This window comes from Carassius carassius, chromosome 6 (genome assembly GCF_963082965.1).
Source record: "Carassius carassius chromosome 6, fCarCar2.1, whole genome shotgun sequence".
NCBI classification, from domain to species: Eukaryota; Metazoa; Chordata; class Actinopteri; order Cypriniformes; family Cyprinidae; genus Carassius; species Carassius carassius.
In genome coordinates, this window is record NC_081760.1 from 21177629 (window position 1) to 21195789 (window position 18161).

The following is an 18161-nucleotide window of genomic DNA, read 5'->3' on the forward strand; positions in this document are numbered from 1 at the left end:
TATGGTCAGACGAGTCCAAATTTGACATTCTTGTTGGAAATCACGGACGCCGTGTCCTCCGGGCTAAAGAGGAGGGAGACCTTCCAGCATGTTATCAGAGTTCAGTTCAAAAGCCAGCATCTCTGATGGTATGGGGGTGCATAAGTGCATACGGTATGGGCAGCTTGCATGTTTTGGAAGGCTCTGTGAATGCTGAAAGGTATATAAAGGTTTTAGAGCAACATATGCTTCCCTCCAAACAACGTCTATTTCAGGGAAGGCCTTGTTTATTTCAGCAGGACAATGCAAAACCACATACTGCAGCTATAACAACAGCATGGCTTCGTCATAGAAGAGTCCGGGTGCTAACCTGGCCTGCCTGCAGTCCAGATCTTTCACCTATAGAGAACATTTGGCGCATCATTAAACGAAAAATACGTCAAAGACGACCACGAACTCTTCAGCAGCTGGAAATCTATATAAGGCAAGAATGGGACCAAATTCCAACAGCAAAACTCCAGCAACTCATAGCCTCAATGCCCAGACGTCTTCAAACTGTTTTGAAAAGAAAAGGAGATGCTACACCATGATAAACATGCCCCGTCCCAACTATTTTGAGACCTGTAGCAGAAATCAAAATTGAAATGAGCTCATTTTGTGCATAAAATTGTAAACTTTCTCAGTTTAAACATTTGCTATGTTATCTATGTTCTATTGTGAATAAAATATTGGCTCATGTGATTTGAAAGTCTTTTAGTTTTCATTTTATTACAATTTTAAAAACGTCCCAACTTTTCCGGAATTCGGGTTGTAATTAAAACAGTGACTAAAGTCAAGTATCTAGGGATTATTCTAGAATTTAAAATTTGTCAGTCACATTAAGTACATCTGTAAGAAGGTCAAACCAAATCTTAATTGTTTTCGTGTTATTAGAAGAGATTTGTCATGTCAAACTGCAAAACTTTACATTCATGCAATGATTTTTTCACATTTATCATATTGTCACATCATGGTCCCAAGTCTCTATAAATAAATTAAAGCCTATTATTTCAATATATAAACAGGCAATAAAAGTTATGGACCAGAAACCCATGAGATGGCATCATTGTAATGTTCTAAGAAAGCATAACCTTCTTAGTTTTGATAGTTTCATTGATTTTAATTATCTCAAATTGGTTTTTAAATGTCTAATGAATCATGTTTCACCACTGTTTTCTGAATTGGTCAGTAGGCGTCAGAACTCTCATAGGGCAAACACACGAGCCACTATTAGTGGTGACTGTCTTGTTCCAAAGTATAAGACCTCCTTTGGCCAATCTGCTTTCTCTGGAAAGGGGCGAAAACTTTGGAATGCCTTACCAACTAATTTAAAACTAGAGACCAATGGTAATGCTTTTAACAGAGGACTTAAACAATGGTTAAAAAACAAACAACAGTGCTCACATGAATAGTTCTTTACATCATATTACTATTGCGATATTGTCTGATTATGTTGTCTTTGCTTTGCAGCTTCTGCATAAATGTTTTTTTTCTCTTAATTAGTATCATTGTGGTAAGGATGGTCTTAGTTGTAGCTAGGCAGGCAGCAAAAAGAAATAAAACTCTGAAGTCTATTAAAGATGATTTAATTTCCTTGTCAGGACATGCTCCAACAGTGTAACAGGGTTCCATCCACCAAAATTTCAACACAGGTAAAAATAAAGTACAAATAAATAAAAGGGGAAAAAACAATAACAAACTAATATCTACATAAAGAACATCAAACACGTTGGCTATTGGCCCAACAGTCACCTTTTTTCCTTCAGTCCAAACAATTAGACTCTTTATAGTTGAGGCTCCTCCCCTCAAATTCAAACATACCAATGGCAAGGATATCTCAATTGCAATATACATAAGATTATTTATGAGTCCAGATTTAACCTCAACATTCAAAAATTAATATTAGCATCTTCTTTATCAAGCTCCATTTTCATCATGAAAACCAACGAGAATCTTAAAAGACATGCATTCAATGTAATAACATTTCACATTCTCAATATTTGAACTCCTCCTCCTTTGGGAAGGTATAAATCAGGCTTCCTGTTCGCGAGCCCCTCCTATTAGGATGTTCCAGGAAGAAGGTAAGACAAGAGGTTCACCATTAACAAACAAATCATTATTTGTATAAATTAACATTCACCTTTTCCTATTTCCAGGCACAAAAGGCTAAGACAGACACAACATGAGTCGCACTGGAATGTGCACCTTCCACTCGACACATGTGTGGGACAAACCGTAAATAAAATCATCTTGAACACTCAACCAATTGTTTGGTTCTTTGAAGTGAAAGTTACAAACCTCATTTTATCACAATCATTATTATTAGTTTTATTGTAACATTGTTATTGTCATTATTATTATTAGCATTGTTTTGTTTTTGTTTTTTTTGTTTTCTCAGAAAAAATCTCCTGTGGACTGGTGTTGAAAATTAGCATGCGTGCTAAAACACTTAAACAAGTGCATATGGTTTGTCCAATGTAACTGTGATGTCCATGTTAAATAAAAAATTTAATAAAAATAATAACTGCTGTGAAGAGAGAACTGAAGATGAACACCGAGCCGAGCCAGATAACGAACAATAGACTGACTCGTTCAAGAGTCAAGAAGCGGTTTCATCGGTTTTCGGATCACCAGTACACTGAACCAAGAACCGTTTCTGTCAGACGCGTCCGATTTGAGAACCGAGGAGCTGATGATACTGCGTATGCTTGATTCAGCATGAAGCAGACTGACACACAGAGCGTCTGAACCGAACTGTTTTTTTTTTTGGTGATTGATTCTGAACCGATTCTGTGCTTATGTCATGAGCGTGGGTAAACCGAAGGCTTCAATGAAGGGCAATCATCGCCAGTGACGTCATTACGTTGAACCGTTTTTTTCAACTGGTTTATTGAATTGAACTCTCCAAAAAACCTGTTCGTGAAACTTCCCATCATTACTGCAGTGACTTATGTCAACAGCGTCACTGCAGAATCGTGAAAGCGGATTGACAACAGACCCGGAAGAGAATACAATGCTGAATAAAATCGTAGTTTTTGTTATTTTTGGAACAAAATGTATTTTCAATGCTTCAACAAATTCTAACTGACCCTCTGATGTCACATGGACTACTTTGATGATGTTTTTATTACCTTTTTAGACATGGACAGTATACTGTACATACATTTTTAATGGAGGGACAGAAAGCTCTTGGACTAAATCTAAAATATTTTAAAGGTCCCGTTCTTCGTGATCCCATGTTTCAAACTTTAGTTAGTGTGTAATGTTGTTGTTAGAGTATAAATAATATCTGTGAAATTCTAAAGCTCAAAGTTCAATGCCAAGTGAGATATTTTATTTAACAGAATTCGCCTACATCGAATGACCAGTTTGGACTACATCCCTCTACTTCCTGCAGTAATGACGTCACTAAAACCGTTTTTTGACTAACCTCTGCCCACAGGAATACACAAAAAAGGGGGCGTGGTCTTGTTGCGTTTGAAGAGTGCGCTTGTCACCATGTCGTCGAAATGCTGTTATTTTCATCTCGGAGTCCAATCACCTTTGTTTGGGCTTCCCAGGGATGCTGTACTTAGAGATCAATGATTAATTTATGTTTAACTCGGTTCCCGAAAATTATAATCCACATGTAAAACTATGTGCAGCACATTTTGCTGAGGACAGCTTCCTCAATCTCAATCAGTTTAATGCCGGATTCACACAAAGATTATTCTTGAAAGATGGAGCAGTTCCCTCTTTGTCTGGAGAAGGCATTGTTTATGGACCACAAGCGGTAAGTGTATTTTATAATTTAAGTTGGTGCGTTTAACAGTTTCTGTAACTTATTACACAAAGGGCAATGCTGTTTAGCTTTGTTAACTAGATGTTAGGGCTGTGCAAAAAATCGAATGCGATTTTCATGCGCATCTCATCAGTAACAGCGTACTGTGATTAGAAGCACATCTCCAGCATGTGCGTTCAGATCAGGATTGCCAGGTTTCAAAACAAATCCTGCCCACTTGCTTCTCAAAACTAGTCCAAAACTAGCCCAATTGCGTTTCCATGAGGGCAACGTACGCTAATCTGCTGTCGAATCACAATACAGGAACCGCTAGCACAACTCATTACGTATTTCTGAAGGAGGGACTTCATAGAACAAGGAAGACATCAGCCCGTTTTTATGACAGTAAAAACAGTGTTATACAGATAAGTGAATTGTGTGAAAAATACAGTTTTTTTTTTACACGCGAAACATGAACACGTGTTATATTGCACACTGTAAACACAATCAAAGCTTCAAAAAAACATGAAAAACGTGACCTTTAAACTGTGTTCCGAAGATGAACGGAGGACTTACGGGTTTGGAACGACATGAGGGTAAATCATTAACCCTTTAATTTATGCTAACTTTGACAAATTCCTTGAAGTTTCATTTTCAAGGGTGGATTTTGAGATTCCGTCCGCGTTTTCTGCTTCACGGAAATCAAGCGCTGTATGCGTCAAGAACCGGGTTGACCGGGTACTTGGGACCACCGGTACTTAAAGAAACCTGGTACCGTGATATTTTAATTTCTTTAGTACCGACTTGGTAGCGAAGTACCGGGTCTTTTGACAACAGTAATCTGGTCTCTGAATTTTTTTTGTAACCATCCAATCTATTTGCGTATTCTAAATTATGCAGCAATTATGAAATATGTAACAGTATGTTCTACTGTCTTATTTTTATTTTGCAGAAATTTCAAATCTCATCAAATCCATAAATCAGGCAACATAACAATATCACACAAATAGTCCAGAAGCATGAATAAAAAACTCTGTGGTGGGGAGGGTCAAGAGAGGAGTCCTCGAGCAATGCTTGTGTCATGATGGATTTTATTATTACGAAAAACCTTGTTTAGATAATCCAGAACCAGAATCATCAGTGAACTCAGAAATCACATGTATTTACAGACACAAGCTTTCGATTTTTGTAGTGCCCTGCATACAGCGTTTTAAGGGAAGGTGTTCTTCAGGTGCTGTAGGTTCCACTACAGTGCACGTTTACATAGTCAAAGCATGCATTCGGTTTCTGTATCTAATAATTATATTACGTGAAAAAATTATTCAGTGATTTTGTCAACAATGTTTACATAGCGCGACATTGAACAGCAAAGGAATTCATCACATTTATAAAAACCTGATGAATTCTTCCATTAGTTTTAGCAGCGAACACTACAGCAATGTAAACAACACCTTCAATACAATGCGACACCTCCATCTCGTCACCATCAACACCAAGACAAATTTAAAAAAATGGTTTATTGCGGAAATTAAATCACTAAGGTAACAGGAGCAGCGCTTATTCAAATCGCCATCGCGTGAAGGAAGCGATTCTCCAAAGACGCAGAGGAGAGATTTGACATCACCAACATTCCAAAGGTAGCATAAAACAAATGCGCATTCCTTAATCGAATAAACGACGTGAAAAAATATTGTAATGTTATGCGAATGACACGAGAAGGATCACAATCACCTCAAACAATAAAATATTCGATTGATTCGTAAATGAACAAAAGCCTCCGCAAATAGGTTAAGCCGCTCTCTAAACATCTAGCACGAGCAGAAAACATCCGAGTCGAAATACAAGACGATTACACACGGCCACAAACCTTTGCTTTCTTCCCTTTCATCCTGATTCTCCTCAGCCGTCGTTTCTGGTTTCATCCCATCCATTTGGAAACGAGTGTGTTGGATATTCTTATGCCTGGTTTCTCTCGCTCCCAATACAGGAGTATATTTTACAGTCCACCTCAGATATGTAGATAATTTGTCAGAACGGATTTGGCGTAGATAATTGGTTTATAAACGATACGAGCTCAGCCAAAGAGGGTCTCGCGTAAAGAAAGACTGCAACCTACAAGCAGATACGCGGAGGAGAGAGAATCCGAGAGAGGCGAGGAAAAACATCTACTCCACTGCCAGTCAGGTTGACATAAACAGATAGTCCCAGCTGTAAACAGTCACACATGCTCTCTCTCTCTCTCTCTCTCTCTCTCTCTCCGTCCTCCTCCCTCTCTCTGTCCCCCTCCCTCCCCGAACTGATGAGAAGACAGAAAGAATAAACTACTTATTAGGACGGGGTCACAGATATGAACTAAAAGTGATGTGTGCTAGTGAGACCAGTAAAGGTACAAAGACGATTCATTTATTATTTTAATATATACATCCAGATTTAAAAGATGTGTTCCCCTAAGGTTTTCTAAAAATATAACATTGTTCAAACAAATAAATGCCATCTGTCTGGAATCCTCTTAAGCATTATTAATTCTTATGCGCATGACCTTCTGCTGCATTCAGCTAAACAAAAGACTTACACGTATACCGGTAAAGTACAACTGTCCAGGAAAGAGAGCACACTAAATACCATCTCTATCATTACCATTTAAGGAGCCTTAAAACCCAGAGGGTAAATATGAGGTCATATTTCAACAGTCCCCCTGTTAGAAAAGCAGACACTCATTAGGAGTGCCACGTTAAATCCTAATCCTGAAATAGATGCCATCTTAAAATTTATAGGGTTAATGAATGTACAGTATAATCAGACACAATTAATACTAATAACATGGATAACATTTTTCTATTACCTGTTACTTTACAAAACAAAACCAAGACCCAGAAAAAAAAGAGGATGCATGGTCAGTACACTATAAAGAGTGATTGACTTACATTTGTTACACTACAGATATTGTTACCTGATTTAACCCATAAAATTGAGTTTTTTTGGTTTAATGTATTTAGGTTGCTTCAACAATATAATATTAAATTATATAATAAACTTCTGTTATATAATAAGCCGACTTAATTGTATGATAGTCAAAAATACTATTTCATATTTAATCTAATGAATTGATTTCTAACAACAAAACTACTTGATACTGTTTATGGGTTATTATATGGGTTATATGATATGGAAATATATCTTTAAAGTAACATTTGCAGGTTACCACTTTATGCGGTGCATAAAAATACAAAAGTGGACTGAGAAAGGTGTAAGGAGATTTTTGTATGTATTCACATTTATTTGAAAGATATGTCTCCTAACATGAATTTTTTCTAATGATAGTCTCCAAATGAAAAATCACAGAGGTGTCTCTTTTCTTTGTTTTTGGCGCTATTTGTCATCAAGTCACTTTTCAGACTATTGGAGGGTGGAGCCAAAGACCACATGATCCAATGGGACACACTGGAACTTGTCATGAGGTGGGGCTATGGAACTGTGTTGCTCTGACAACAATAATCTGAAAATTTGTAGGTCACTGTCACAGATTAAGTGTTTGTCTGGCAGATGAGAAATGGTGTCTGGCACAGTTTATCTTCTTATCATTATCAAAAAAATAAATAAAAAAATGCACATGCACACACACAAAGCTATTATTATTTGTATCAGAGAACTGCTTATTATTTGTTATATATCACGTGTTGCCACCACAACACATTTTTGGCCTATAACTGGTCCTGAACCCATTTTATTAAACACAAAATCATAAGATTTTGGCAATGGTGTCAAGGTTACAAGCCATGGAAAAGGGAGTGGTTAATTTAATAGAAATCTGTTTTCACTTTGACATGAAAGAACACATTTGCAGCTCACTGTCAATAAATAAATAAATAAATAAATTCAGTTGTGGTTTGGTGTTAGAAAAAAACACACACACATTTCCAAGGGGTGAATGCTTTTTTATAGGAATTGTATTCCTGCCAAGTTTTTACTGCAAAGCCTTGGAGCTTTTTAAACCTTGAAGATTTTTTAGAGATACTCTCTTTTACAGGTCAATGTAAAACTGAGGCTCTTGGTCAGGAAGAGAAGTTTGTTTTATCTATTTCTCATATGTTCCCTAAGAGCACAACAGCCCACTCTCCCTCAAAATAACTACATAATCCCTCATCGCGGTGTAGTTTAATTATTCTGTTTGCTGTTTATTAACAGGGACAATAGCTACATTTGAGGTCTCCAGAGAAGTTCAGAGAAAGAGCCATTTAGCTGACAATAGAGAAAATAACGGATAACATTGGTTGCAATTTATGTTGTAGAACTTCATTAAGCCTACAAACTGTCAACCAATAAAAATCCTTTTATGAAAACGGTTTAGTACTAATCTGAGTTTTACATTAATCATTCATAAAAGAAAAGATAACACTTTAATTCTTCATTCGAATAAAAAAAAAAATTTGTGGGTTTCTAATGATTTTCGAGTAATGTTTAAATGACCACAGAAGAAAACAAAAAAGGGACAAAACTACAGCATAACAGCATATAAAATAAAAATAAATTACATGGTACACATTCAAATATTAATATGACTAATGTCTTTTTTTGTGTGTGTGTTTAGCACATGGTCTGAGTAAAGAGTTTTTATTCTTGTTGAACAAAGCAGTATTTCCTTTTAGAAATGTACTTTATTACCATTATAAAATTTATTACATACAAGGGAGATATCTTTCAAGTATTTTCAAATAAGCGGTCCATTGTGTAAAGGCCAAATTCAAAAGGAAATGATTAAAAAATTGAAATAAATAGCAGACGAATTGTCTCTGCACATTAAAAGCAGATTTGCACAGGAACAGTTCACTACCCCAATGCACCTTGCAGATGGAAGAACGGAATGCAAAAGCAAGTTCAAGCCTCTAATTTCATTAATAACTCCAAGATGCGCTGTTTGATTTATTTATGAGAAAAGAAATTAAGAAAACAATCTCTAGCTTCACATCCATTTTTAATGCTGTTACTTTTAGCGTTTCATTTGGGCTAGCAAAACACCTTTCAATACATTAGCGACACTGATTGCAAATACACATACTGTATATCTGCAGTGGCTCCAGACATGCGACCCAAAGCTCAGATTTTGTTAGTACATCTGGTTAATTTGTTTTCATTACCAGCCCATATGATCATTTACTCCAATATGATAGGTGAAATATGCAATGGGTTCATATGGAATGAACCCATGTCTCAATCTTCAAATCTTCTTCAAATTCATAAAAAAAGAGACAGACTGAACTCCACAAAAAAAAAAAAAAAAAAACATTGGATTGTTGAGTATAAATAGGTCTTTATAAACCCCTGCCCTAAGACCATGTGTAACAGGATTTCAAGATGCATAATAAATACTTTAAGATGGTGTGTATAGTTGCCTTTAAAAATATAGCCCCACTGAGGGTGAAAACATTTGTTAGCTTCTCAAATTCTCAGAGAAGAAGATTTGAAAACTAGGTCAGAATTCTACTTATTGAACTTGTTATTTTTTCCCAACTGATCACAGCTAAATCAAATAAAACCAATATACCACACACAGAAATAGTTTTATTAATGCCTGTTCAAATCAAGAACAACAACTACAAAGATAACTAAAACTATAACTGAATCAACATTGAACTGACTGGAGCTACACAATGACACTAAATATTGGAGCTTCTATACAGCATAATTAGAATTTGTCTCATTTTGAAGATTGTCTCATTGATTCAGTTATTTTCCTGTTTAGTACTGTAAAGCTGCTTTGACACAATCTTGTATACAGTGCAAATAAAAAATAAATGTGAATTAACTATAATGATAAATGTATAGCATTCACACCAACACACAATAACATTGTTTATTATTCTGTTTAATATGTCTTCTGCTGCTTTAAATGCTCAAGCTCTTTAAAGCAGGATGGATTCTGATTGGTTGTCAATATTTTTATGGTTTATCAGCTCAAAACAAATAATAAAAATACAGTAATAAAAAAGCAATCTGAAAATGATTCCAATAATATCATTCCTCTGTCATTTTTGTTATGGTATTGATGCCACTATCATTATAGAATTAAATAAATTATTAAAACTTTATAGTTATTGCTATAGTTATTGTCCTTGGTGTGAACGAGCCTATATTTTATTGTACCTCTTCACATATAGCTACATTCTATTCCAACATGTCAAATTTGGAAATCTAGACATATGGTTGGTCTAGTCTAGTTAACTTGAGACAGAACAACCCAGTGGACACATCCCTCCAGTAATGAGCCCATTACTGTTCGTTTATGTGCCCTGACTACAGAGTTAATGTGGAAATATGGGTTACAGCACACTAAAAGGTTTCCTTTTGAAGTCTTGTAAACAAAAAAAAGCAATTAAAGTTGACAGAAGTGGGCCTAGTATTGTTCCACTTAATAGGGAGGTCTTCAGTGAGACCAGAAAGATGCCTCAGATGTCAAAGATTACAGATATGCAAAGTAAAACAGATGGACTGACTTGTGAGATAAAATTTTGAGTATTTTTGTGAGGAAGAGAGAGATGAAAGGTGAAGTGTGAAGTGTCAAGTTAAAGGTGAAGTGTGTCCTTTGTAATTTCATGTTAAAATACTGTCTCCTGTTCCATCTTATTGCAGAACAACTGTAAGTAATCCACAGCTAGGTTTCCTCCAAAACATGTGATTCTAAATGTGTTCTATATGACTGTTACACCATTGAGAAGCCTTACTTAGAAACACTGACTTAACCCATAGTGGGATTGAGAAGTAAATACTCCATTTACTATGAAATCACAAGGCTCACATGCTCCTGTAGGTTGAGTTTACATTATCTGCAGCTAAATAACACCAGATTTTTATGAAACAAACTTTGCCAGTTTAAGTAAGTACTTTAGTCCTGTGGTGCATTTACACAAAGTACTCCTGTTTAACGCCAAAGAACTCATGACAAGTGTCTCTATAGCAACATGTTAGCACTGCTAAGAGACAAAAGTAGGAATGTTAGGAGAGGTTTTAGACTGCTATGAATCAACACTCGGGTATTGCATTCGGTATCTACATATTCTATATATATAGTATCTGGTTTATTACCATTTATTTCTCATTAAATGATCATAACATTACACAGTCACACTTGTTCTAGTGAGTAGTTTTACATTTGTTGGATTGCAGCTCCATTTTAAAATGGTATAGTCAAGCAAAATATTGGTTATCTGTATCAGCCACAATGAGCTCAGAATTATCGATTAGTATCGTGATTATTTGATAATTAAAAAGTTCTACTGAACGTTTTGGTTACGAATGTAACCTTCGTTCCCTGAAGGAGGGAACAGAGACGTTACGTCAGTGACTGACAAAATGGGATCTCGCTAGAGAGATGAATCACCTTCAAGCAGGGCTGGACTGGGACAAAAAATCGGCCCGGGCATTTTTGCCCAGACCGGCCCACTACATGATCATAAACACCACCCATCTTTGCACGCCCTTAATTATATGCATACCAACTCCTATTCATTAAAACCACTAACGCCTGTAATGAGTGAGTATAGGAACGAGTGAGAGTTAACAGATGAAATGAGTCAAAATTTTATATTTATTAATACAGTTGAACTATACTCCACAGCGGTGAATCCTAAAACAAGCTATAAGCGGCTCTGGCATAGCAATACCAGTGTTTCTTACAGGATTTTTGCTAAAACTATGGTGGTGTGTCCTCGGTCCTTCTAGGGGGGTTCGGGGGCATGCCCTCCCATGAGAAAATTTTGTGCATTTTAATGTTAAATTCATTAATCTGGTGCACTTTGAGAGTTCAAAATTAAAAGCTCCAACCCATATTCAGTGTGCAAATTAAACAAAGAAAAATCCAAACCTAGTTAGTTACAGTGTCTATTTACACTACACCTATACATAATAATAGTTATAATATTAATCCAAAGACAGTAATAGCCATATTTTGTAAAACAAATGCACCAAAAAATAAAGGAAACTTTCTTAATTAGTTGTACCAATTTCTATACTTGAAAGAGATAAGCACATGATCTTTTATTTTGACGCAAACTGCATCAAGCTTTTATTTTGGCGGAGAACATGGTTTACAAACGCCTCTTATTAAATTTCTAGTGAATTGCGGTAGTCGTCAACTATGCAGATGTGGAAATAATCTACACTCATGACATGACTTAAGTGTTTTGAAAGTAGTTATGCTTACCGCAGGCTCTACACTTTCTCATCTCTGTCTTGATCCTCCATCCTCACTATCATCATCTTCCACAGGAGCTGATGAAGGTCAGAAAACATATATTTTGACACAGTTTACAGTGTCTGCTTTAAGGGCCTGGTTCTATTTTTTCACGCTATTTTTCTGCACATTCCTTGCGTTTCTTCTCCATCTTTTTTTACAGATACACACTGACACTGCTGCCGCTCGTTCACTCGTTTAAAGTTGTGATTGGGCCAGCCCAGTGTCAATCAAGAAAAGAGCCAATGGGCCGCTGATCTACGTGTTTCAAGGGCTGGTCTTTCAGAAAAAAAAACTAACACTGACTTTGACCAATGCATTACACCGGCACAAACCCAGCGCCGCCAATTAAGCAAAACAAAACAAAACGAATGGGCCGCCGATGTACAAATTTTATGGGCCGTTAAAAAAAAAAAAAAAAAAAAAATTATGAGTATGAGATATATCGGCCCAAAAAGCACGTCGGCCCACCGGGCAAATGCCCGGTATGCCCAATGGCCAGTCCAGCCATGCCTTCAAGTGTTTACAAAACAAGCCAATGAATGTTGGTGTGCAAGATTTGCATCGTGCACCCCGCCCTGCAGTGTGGGTATATAAGGAAAGCGTGTGCATTCACACATTAAAATTTTCACTAAGAAGCCGAGATGGTGTGCCTCGGCCGTACAGCGGGGGTAGAGCAATTGTGGAGACAGAACGTAATGTCTCCATTCCCCTTCTTCAGGGAACAAGGGTTACATATGTAACCTAGATGTTTCAGTCAGTCATGTTCAACGTTACGTTGGTGACTGACGAATTGGGATCAGTATGGAAAACACCACTATTGCTGCCCCCCTCCAGTGGCCTGCAAAAGCCAGCAGTTCCCCCCACACCAGTTGGGGCAGAAGATAGGACAGGGCTTAGGCAAAGGAATCCACCAGTGGTATATTGGATAACACTGAGCAAGCGTACCCAAATAGGGGAATGCTACCGAAGCCACATCCTGCATATAGGAGCACTGCATGAAAAGAGGAATTTTCAGGATAAAGCTGACATGGGAAATTTCAGTGAAACTTAAGGTGTAGGCAAGGCAAGGCAAGTTTATTTATATAGCACATTTCATACACAATGGTAATTCAAAGTGCTTTACATAAAAGAAAGTAAGATAATAATGAAGAAAAATAATAACAAGAATAAAAATGCAATTTTAAGACTTTTTAAATTATAAAAAAATGTACTTGGTTAAAATGAATTTAAAACAGTTAGAAAATTATTTTACATAAAAAAAAAAAAAACAGTGAAAATATAGTGCAATCAATTCGGACATTGCACAGTGCTCATTCAATAAATGCACAGCTAAACAGATGAGTTTTAAGCCTAGATTTAAATGTGACTAGTGTTTTAGCACATCTGATCTCTTCTGGAAGCTGACTCCAACTGCGGGCGGCATAGTAACTAAAGGCGGACTCGCCTTGGTATTTCTAACTGACTCGATCCTAGTGATCTGAGTGCTCTGTTAGGTTTATATTCAGTGAGCATATCTGCAATATATTTCGGTCCTAGGTCATTTAGTGACTAATATACGAGTAAAAGTACTTTAAAATCAATCCTAAATGTAACTGGAAGCCAGTGTAAGGACCTGAGGACTGGTGTGATATGCTCAGATTTTCTGGTTCTAGTCAGAATCCTGGCAGCAGCAGTGTTCTGGATGAGGTGCAGCTGTCTGATGGTTTTTTTTGGGAAGGCCGGTGAGGAGCCCATTACAATAGTCCACCCTGCTGGTGATAAAAGCATGAAAAAGTTTCTCCAAGTCTTGGCTGGAAACAAAACATCTAATTCTTGCAATGTTTTTTAAATGATAGTATGCTGATTAAGTTACTGCTTTGATGACCCTTGTACGAAAATTTCCCAGGTAAGTGTGCCGAGTCCCGTACATGACCATACACTTGAGATGCACAGAGATTTCCGGATACAGGATATTTCTGATTGCACACACTGGACGTGTTCAGAGATTTCCAGTACACCAGCCCTCATAAAAACTTAACCATGGTTTTATATTAGTAAAAGTGTATACAATGTTTTTTTGGCAGTTTGACTGCTAACGGCAGTTTTACTACAAATAGGCTACCATGAAAAACTATGGTTAGTGTACCATGGTTAATTTATGGTTACCATGGTGAGTACAATAATCATGTTTTTTTATTTTTACAATTGGTTAATATCATAATTAAGGGAGTAAGCGCTGTCATGTTTTTTCCGGGTGTTTATCAGTTAAAAATTAATTGTCCAGTCATTTTAAATTAATCCGAACTGAATTAATCTAGATTAGTCTTTTGAACAGAATCGCAAAATTTGAGTGAGATTAATTAAATAAAATCCACACTATTCACAGTAGTGCTGTATTTTGGGGTTTGTTGTAGTTTGGTAATAGAGTTAATGAACAGTAATATATCATGCGTTGACATTCCAGGCCTCGCATTTAGAGCTGATTCACATAAGATTTGCAATTTTTGACTCTCTTGAATTGAATCTTTTCGTAATTGACTCACTGTTCTTACTCCTCCCGCCGCAGCTTTTGTTTGAATTTCCGCGGGCGTGCTAACAGGAGAGTTTGTGTTCTGCAGTGAGGGGCTACTGGCTGACAGTGGTATGTCATTTCTAATAGATTTACCTCAGACAAAGGTAAGTGTGAATACATAAATCCATTTTGAAAAACATGTCTTTTTATCTGTATTTCTAGCATGAAGTTGTTTCGAGCTGTTTATTCCCACTTCAGGTGCTTCGCTGTTGCGCGCACTGATTTTCTGAGAGATTTACATCAGACGAAGGTTAGTATAAATTCATAAAACCATTTAAATAAAAATTCTGAACATAACATTACAATTGGTCCAATGTTGTATTATTTCTCTTGAATTGCATTTATAGCACCGTGTTGTTTCGAGCTGTTTGTTTCCGCCTCAGTGGCCTTCAGTCAGCGCACGGTCACAGCCTTCAGAGAGATTTATATCAGAAGAAAGTAAGGAAGAATTTACAGAAACATTTTAAATAAGCTATATACTAAAGCTTAATGTTAAGTGTTGTAATGGATGTATTTGAGTGGGTTTATGCTGTAAAATTAGTCTAGATATCTTGATTAACTGCTAACTTAGTTAGGAACTGCTACGTAATGTTACATTTTTAAATTTTAGGTTTTAGTACAATATACATGTTTATAAATTAATGTTAGTTTAGCTAGCATGCTTTAGTTGGTAACATATTCCCCATTGACAAATCTGCAGATACATTCTGCTCATCTGATTTCAGGGTCTCCAAACACTGCAGCTGACTTCTGATTCACCGGAGACAGCCTTGGAGGAGAAATGGTGTCTTGATTTGTTAATATATCATCATTTTTAATGTGCAGTGTAAAGTACTGTACACTTGTTTTGTTCATATCAGTGTTCTAGTTTTAGTTTTTAGAAAACTACAATGCATTTTGTTTTATTTTGAGGTGATTTAATATATATGTTTTAATGTGTATATATATTTAATGTTTTTAGGTCAGATAGCAAATGTTGCCATTCTTCTGGAAAACTCCTGGTCTTTAAAGAACAGTCATCAATCAGGTAACTTGAACACAGTTTTTGAATACCATTCTATTACAAAAGTTATCTTTTATTATGTTACTAAATCACTTTGACAAACTTTTTAATTTTTAATGAAGTTTACTTTAACAAAGTTTAGGAGAAACATTTTCAGATAATCCAACAAATTAGCATCAGAGTTAGTCTATATCGCCGCTTTTCTCACCTCCATTCCCAGATGACAGCAGGCCAAATATGCTTATTCTGTCTATTTTATATACATATGTGACCTTGTGAATTGCTAACAAAATAACTGCCTGGTTTCATTACAGTTGTATTATCATGTTATGTTTCATCATTCTAACTTGTGTAACTTGTGTTTAAACAGTGAAAACTGTACAGTGTATTTATAGAAAGTGTGTTTTATTATATTTTTACAGGGTCCTCTGTTCCCAGACCCAACCATTCATCTGAAGGACTGTGAAAACATGAACCCTTTGAAACACCGGTGACAGTTCCTAAATGATAAAAAGAAAGGACATGACAAAGGATGATAGGGGTATTGATATTTCACTGAAATTGAATATTATTTAAATACATTTAGTCTGCTAGTCAGAATTATAGCTGATTAAATAAAAATAAATAGTGTTTCGTGTTTGTTTTGGGATAATTTAATAAGTTTGTTTAAGGGATCACTCAGGAAAACTGAGTGACTCATACACAACTATTTCAAAAGATAAACACATTTATTGATTTTCAAGAAAGCAACACAATTTATTAAGAGACACAGGGTGTGAACTACTTGAATTGGATGATCAGGGAAAACTTTTTTTTCTTTAAATCAATATTAAAAAAGTATGTAGCTTCTGAAGGACAGTACTAAATGAACATATATGATCTTTAAAACAAAACAAGACAAATTTACTTAACATTCTGTTCAAAATGTACACCCCCAATTCTTAATGCATTGTCTTTCCTTCTGGATCATGAGTGAACAATGTTTTCACCTTTTATAATAGCTGTGTATGAGTCCTTCAATTTTCCTCAGAGTGAAGAGATAGATATAAAAATTATTAGTCATTGTTGGACAGGGGCCAAATATGCAGAAGATGCTGGAAAACCAAAAAATTTGCGGGACTTGGGGGATTTTTCTGAAGAACAGCAGGCAGTTGAAATGCTCTGGACTCATGAAAAACTATCCCAAAAGAATAACAGCTGTAAATATCTATAATGTAAAATTGCTTATTCATGACGGTACTAAATATAAATAGCATACATTTTGATCCCTCTTATATTGTTAAAATCATTGTATTATTCTGCTAGGGCACAGAGGGGCAAACTCAGTCCTGGAAGGGCTAATGTCCTGCAGAGTTTTGTTCCATCCCTAATTAAACAGACCTGAAGCTAATCAAGGTCTTCAGGATTACTAGAAGGCTTCAGGCAGGAGAGTTTGATCAAGGTTGTAGCAAACCTCTGAAAGGCAGTGGCCCTCCAGGATAGAGTTTGCTCATCTCTGTGCTAGGGGTATGTAAACTTATGAGCATAACAGTATCTTCTGTAGCTTCTGAAAAGCAGAATTAAATGAAAAAGCATGGCATGGTCCTGATGGTTCCATTAGAGTTGTAGAATATGTGTGTATGTGTGTGTGTGTGTGTGTGTCTGATTGAGAGAGCAGTAATCCCTGTACTGACTTTGCAGTGTCCATTGCAAGTGTATCCATTATTGTGTTTGTCTTTTGGTTAGTATATTTATTTTTATTGTTTCTTTTTAAAAATATATTATTTTTTAATCAGTTTAGTGTCTGTGTTTGCAAATTATTTAAAATATGTTTCTCAATCTAAATGATATTGCAGTCCTGCTAAGTTTCTTTAATACTGTTTATTATCCTGTTAAATGTTTGCATTCTTGCATTAGCTGAAAAATAAAAATTGAGTTTTGTTGACGCCTTGCTGTGTTTGTGGCTTTGTCGACAGTTTTTATTAGTGCATATGACGCATGTTTGTATAGAAGGCCCGTAGCACTTATAACATATTATGTGGACAGTGATTTATAGACGTTTACTGAAACACGAGTGTCCGTTTACGGAGATTTAACTGCCTGGATTTTGCAGAGACTATTGTCATGCACAGGGATTTATGTGGATTCTGCTTCTTGGACTCTGCTTCTTGGACTCTCTGATTTCCCAGGCTGGCCTCTTCAGCTTTGCACAACAGTTCTACGCAGCACAGAAGCAGACGGAGGCGATTAAGCCTATCTTGCCCTGGCGGCCTGCTGCTGTCTTCACTCTGTCGCCGGCTGCAGCCCCTCTGCCTGCTCATCGCCGAGGGCACCCTCCTGCTGCCTCCACCTCTGGGTACAGCCCATCTCCACCCCCGGCCCAGCCCATAAAGCGCCAGGGCAAGTGGAGACTCTGGATCCTGCTCTTCAGGAGATGGTGAGGACACCACTTCTTCCCTTGGAGGAGGGTCGGGTGGAGAATCTTTTGTTTCCTTTTTGTTTTGTTCCAGCACTGGCTCCAGCCAAAAGAGCAGTTCCTGTTTCTCTGGCACTTCTGTCCCCCTCTCATTTCACCAGTGGGCAGCAGTGCCCGGTTCGAGGACGCTATGCCTTATGATGC

General features: G+C 36.7%; 1 protein-coding gene across 3 annotated transcripts in view; it reads right to left on the minus strand.

The window, feature by feature from the left end:
- The window catches only part of LOC132142486 (neuronal membrane glycoprotein M6-b-like), an 86523-nt gene that overhangs the window by 36981 nt on the left and 31381 nt on the right, over positions 1–18161 (minus strand). The window contains exon 1 of one of the 3 annotated variants that reach the window (XM_059552389.1): positions 5646–6014. The exons of 1 other annotated variant lie outside the window; for it this stretch is intronic. In XM_059552389.1, coding sequence (XP_059408372.1) covers positions 5646–5709 — 64 coding nt within the window. In that variant the 5' untranslated portion in view covers positions 5710–6014. Of the gene's footprint in view, positions 1–5645; positions 6015–18161 lie in introns of those variants that run through there. One more of the 3 variants, XM_059552391.1, reaches the window with a different exon arrangement.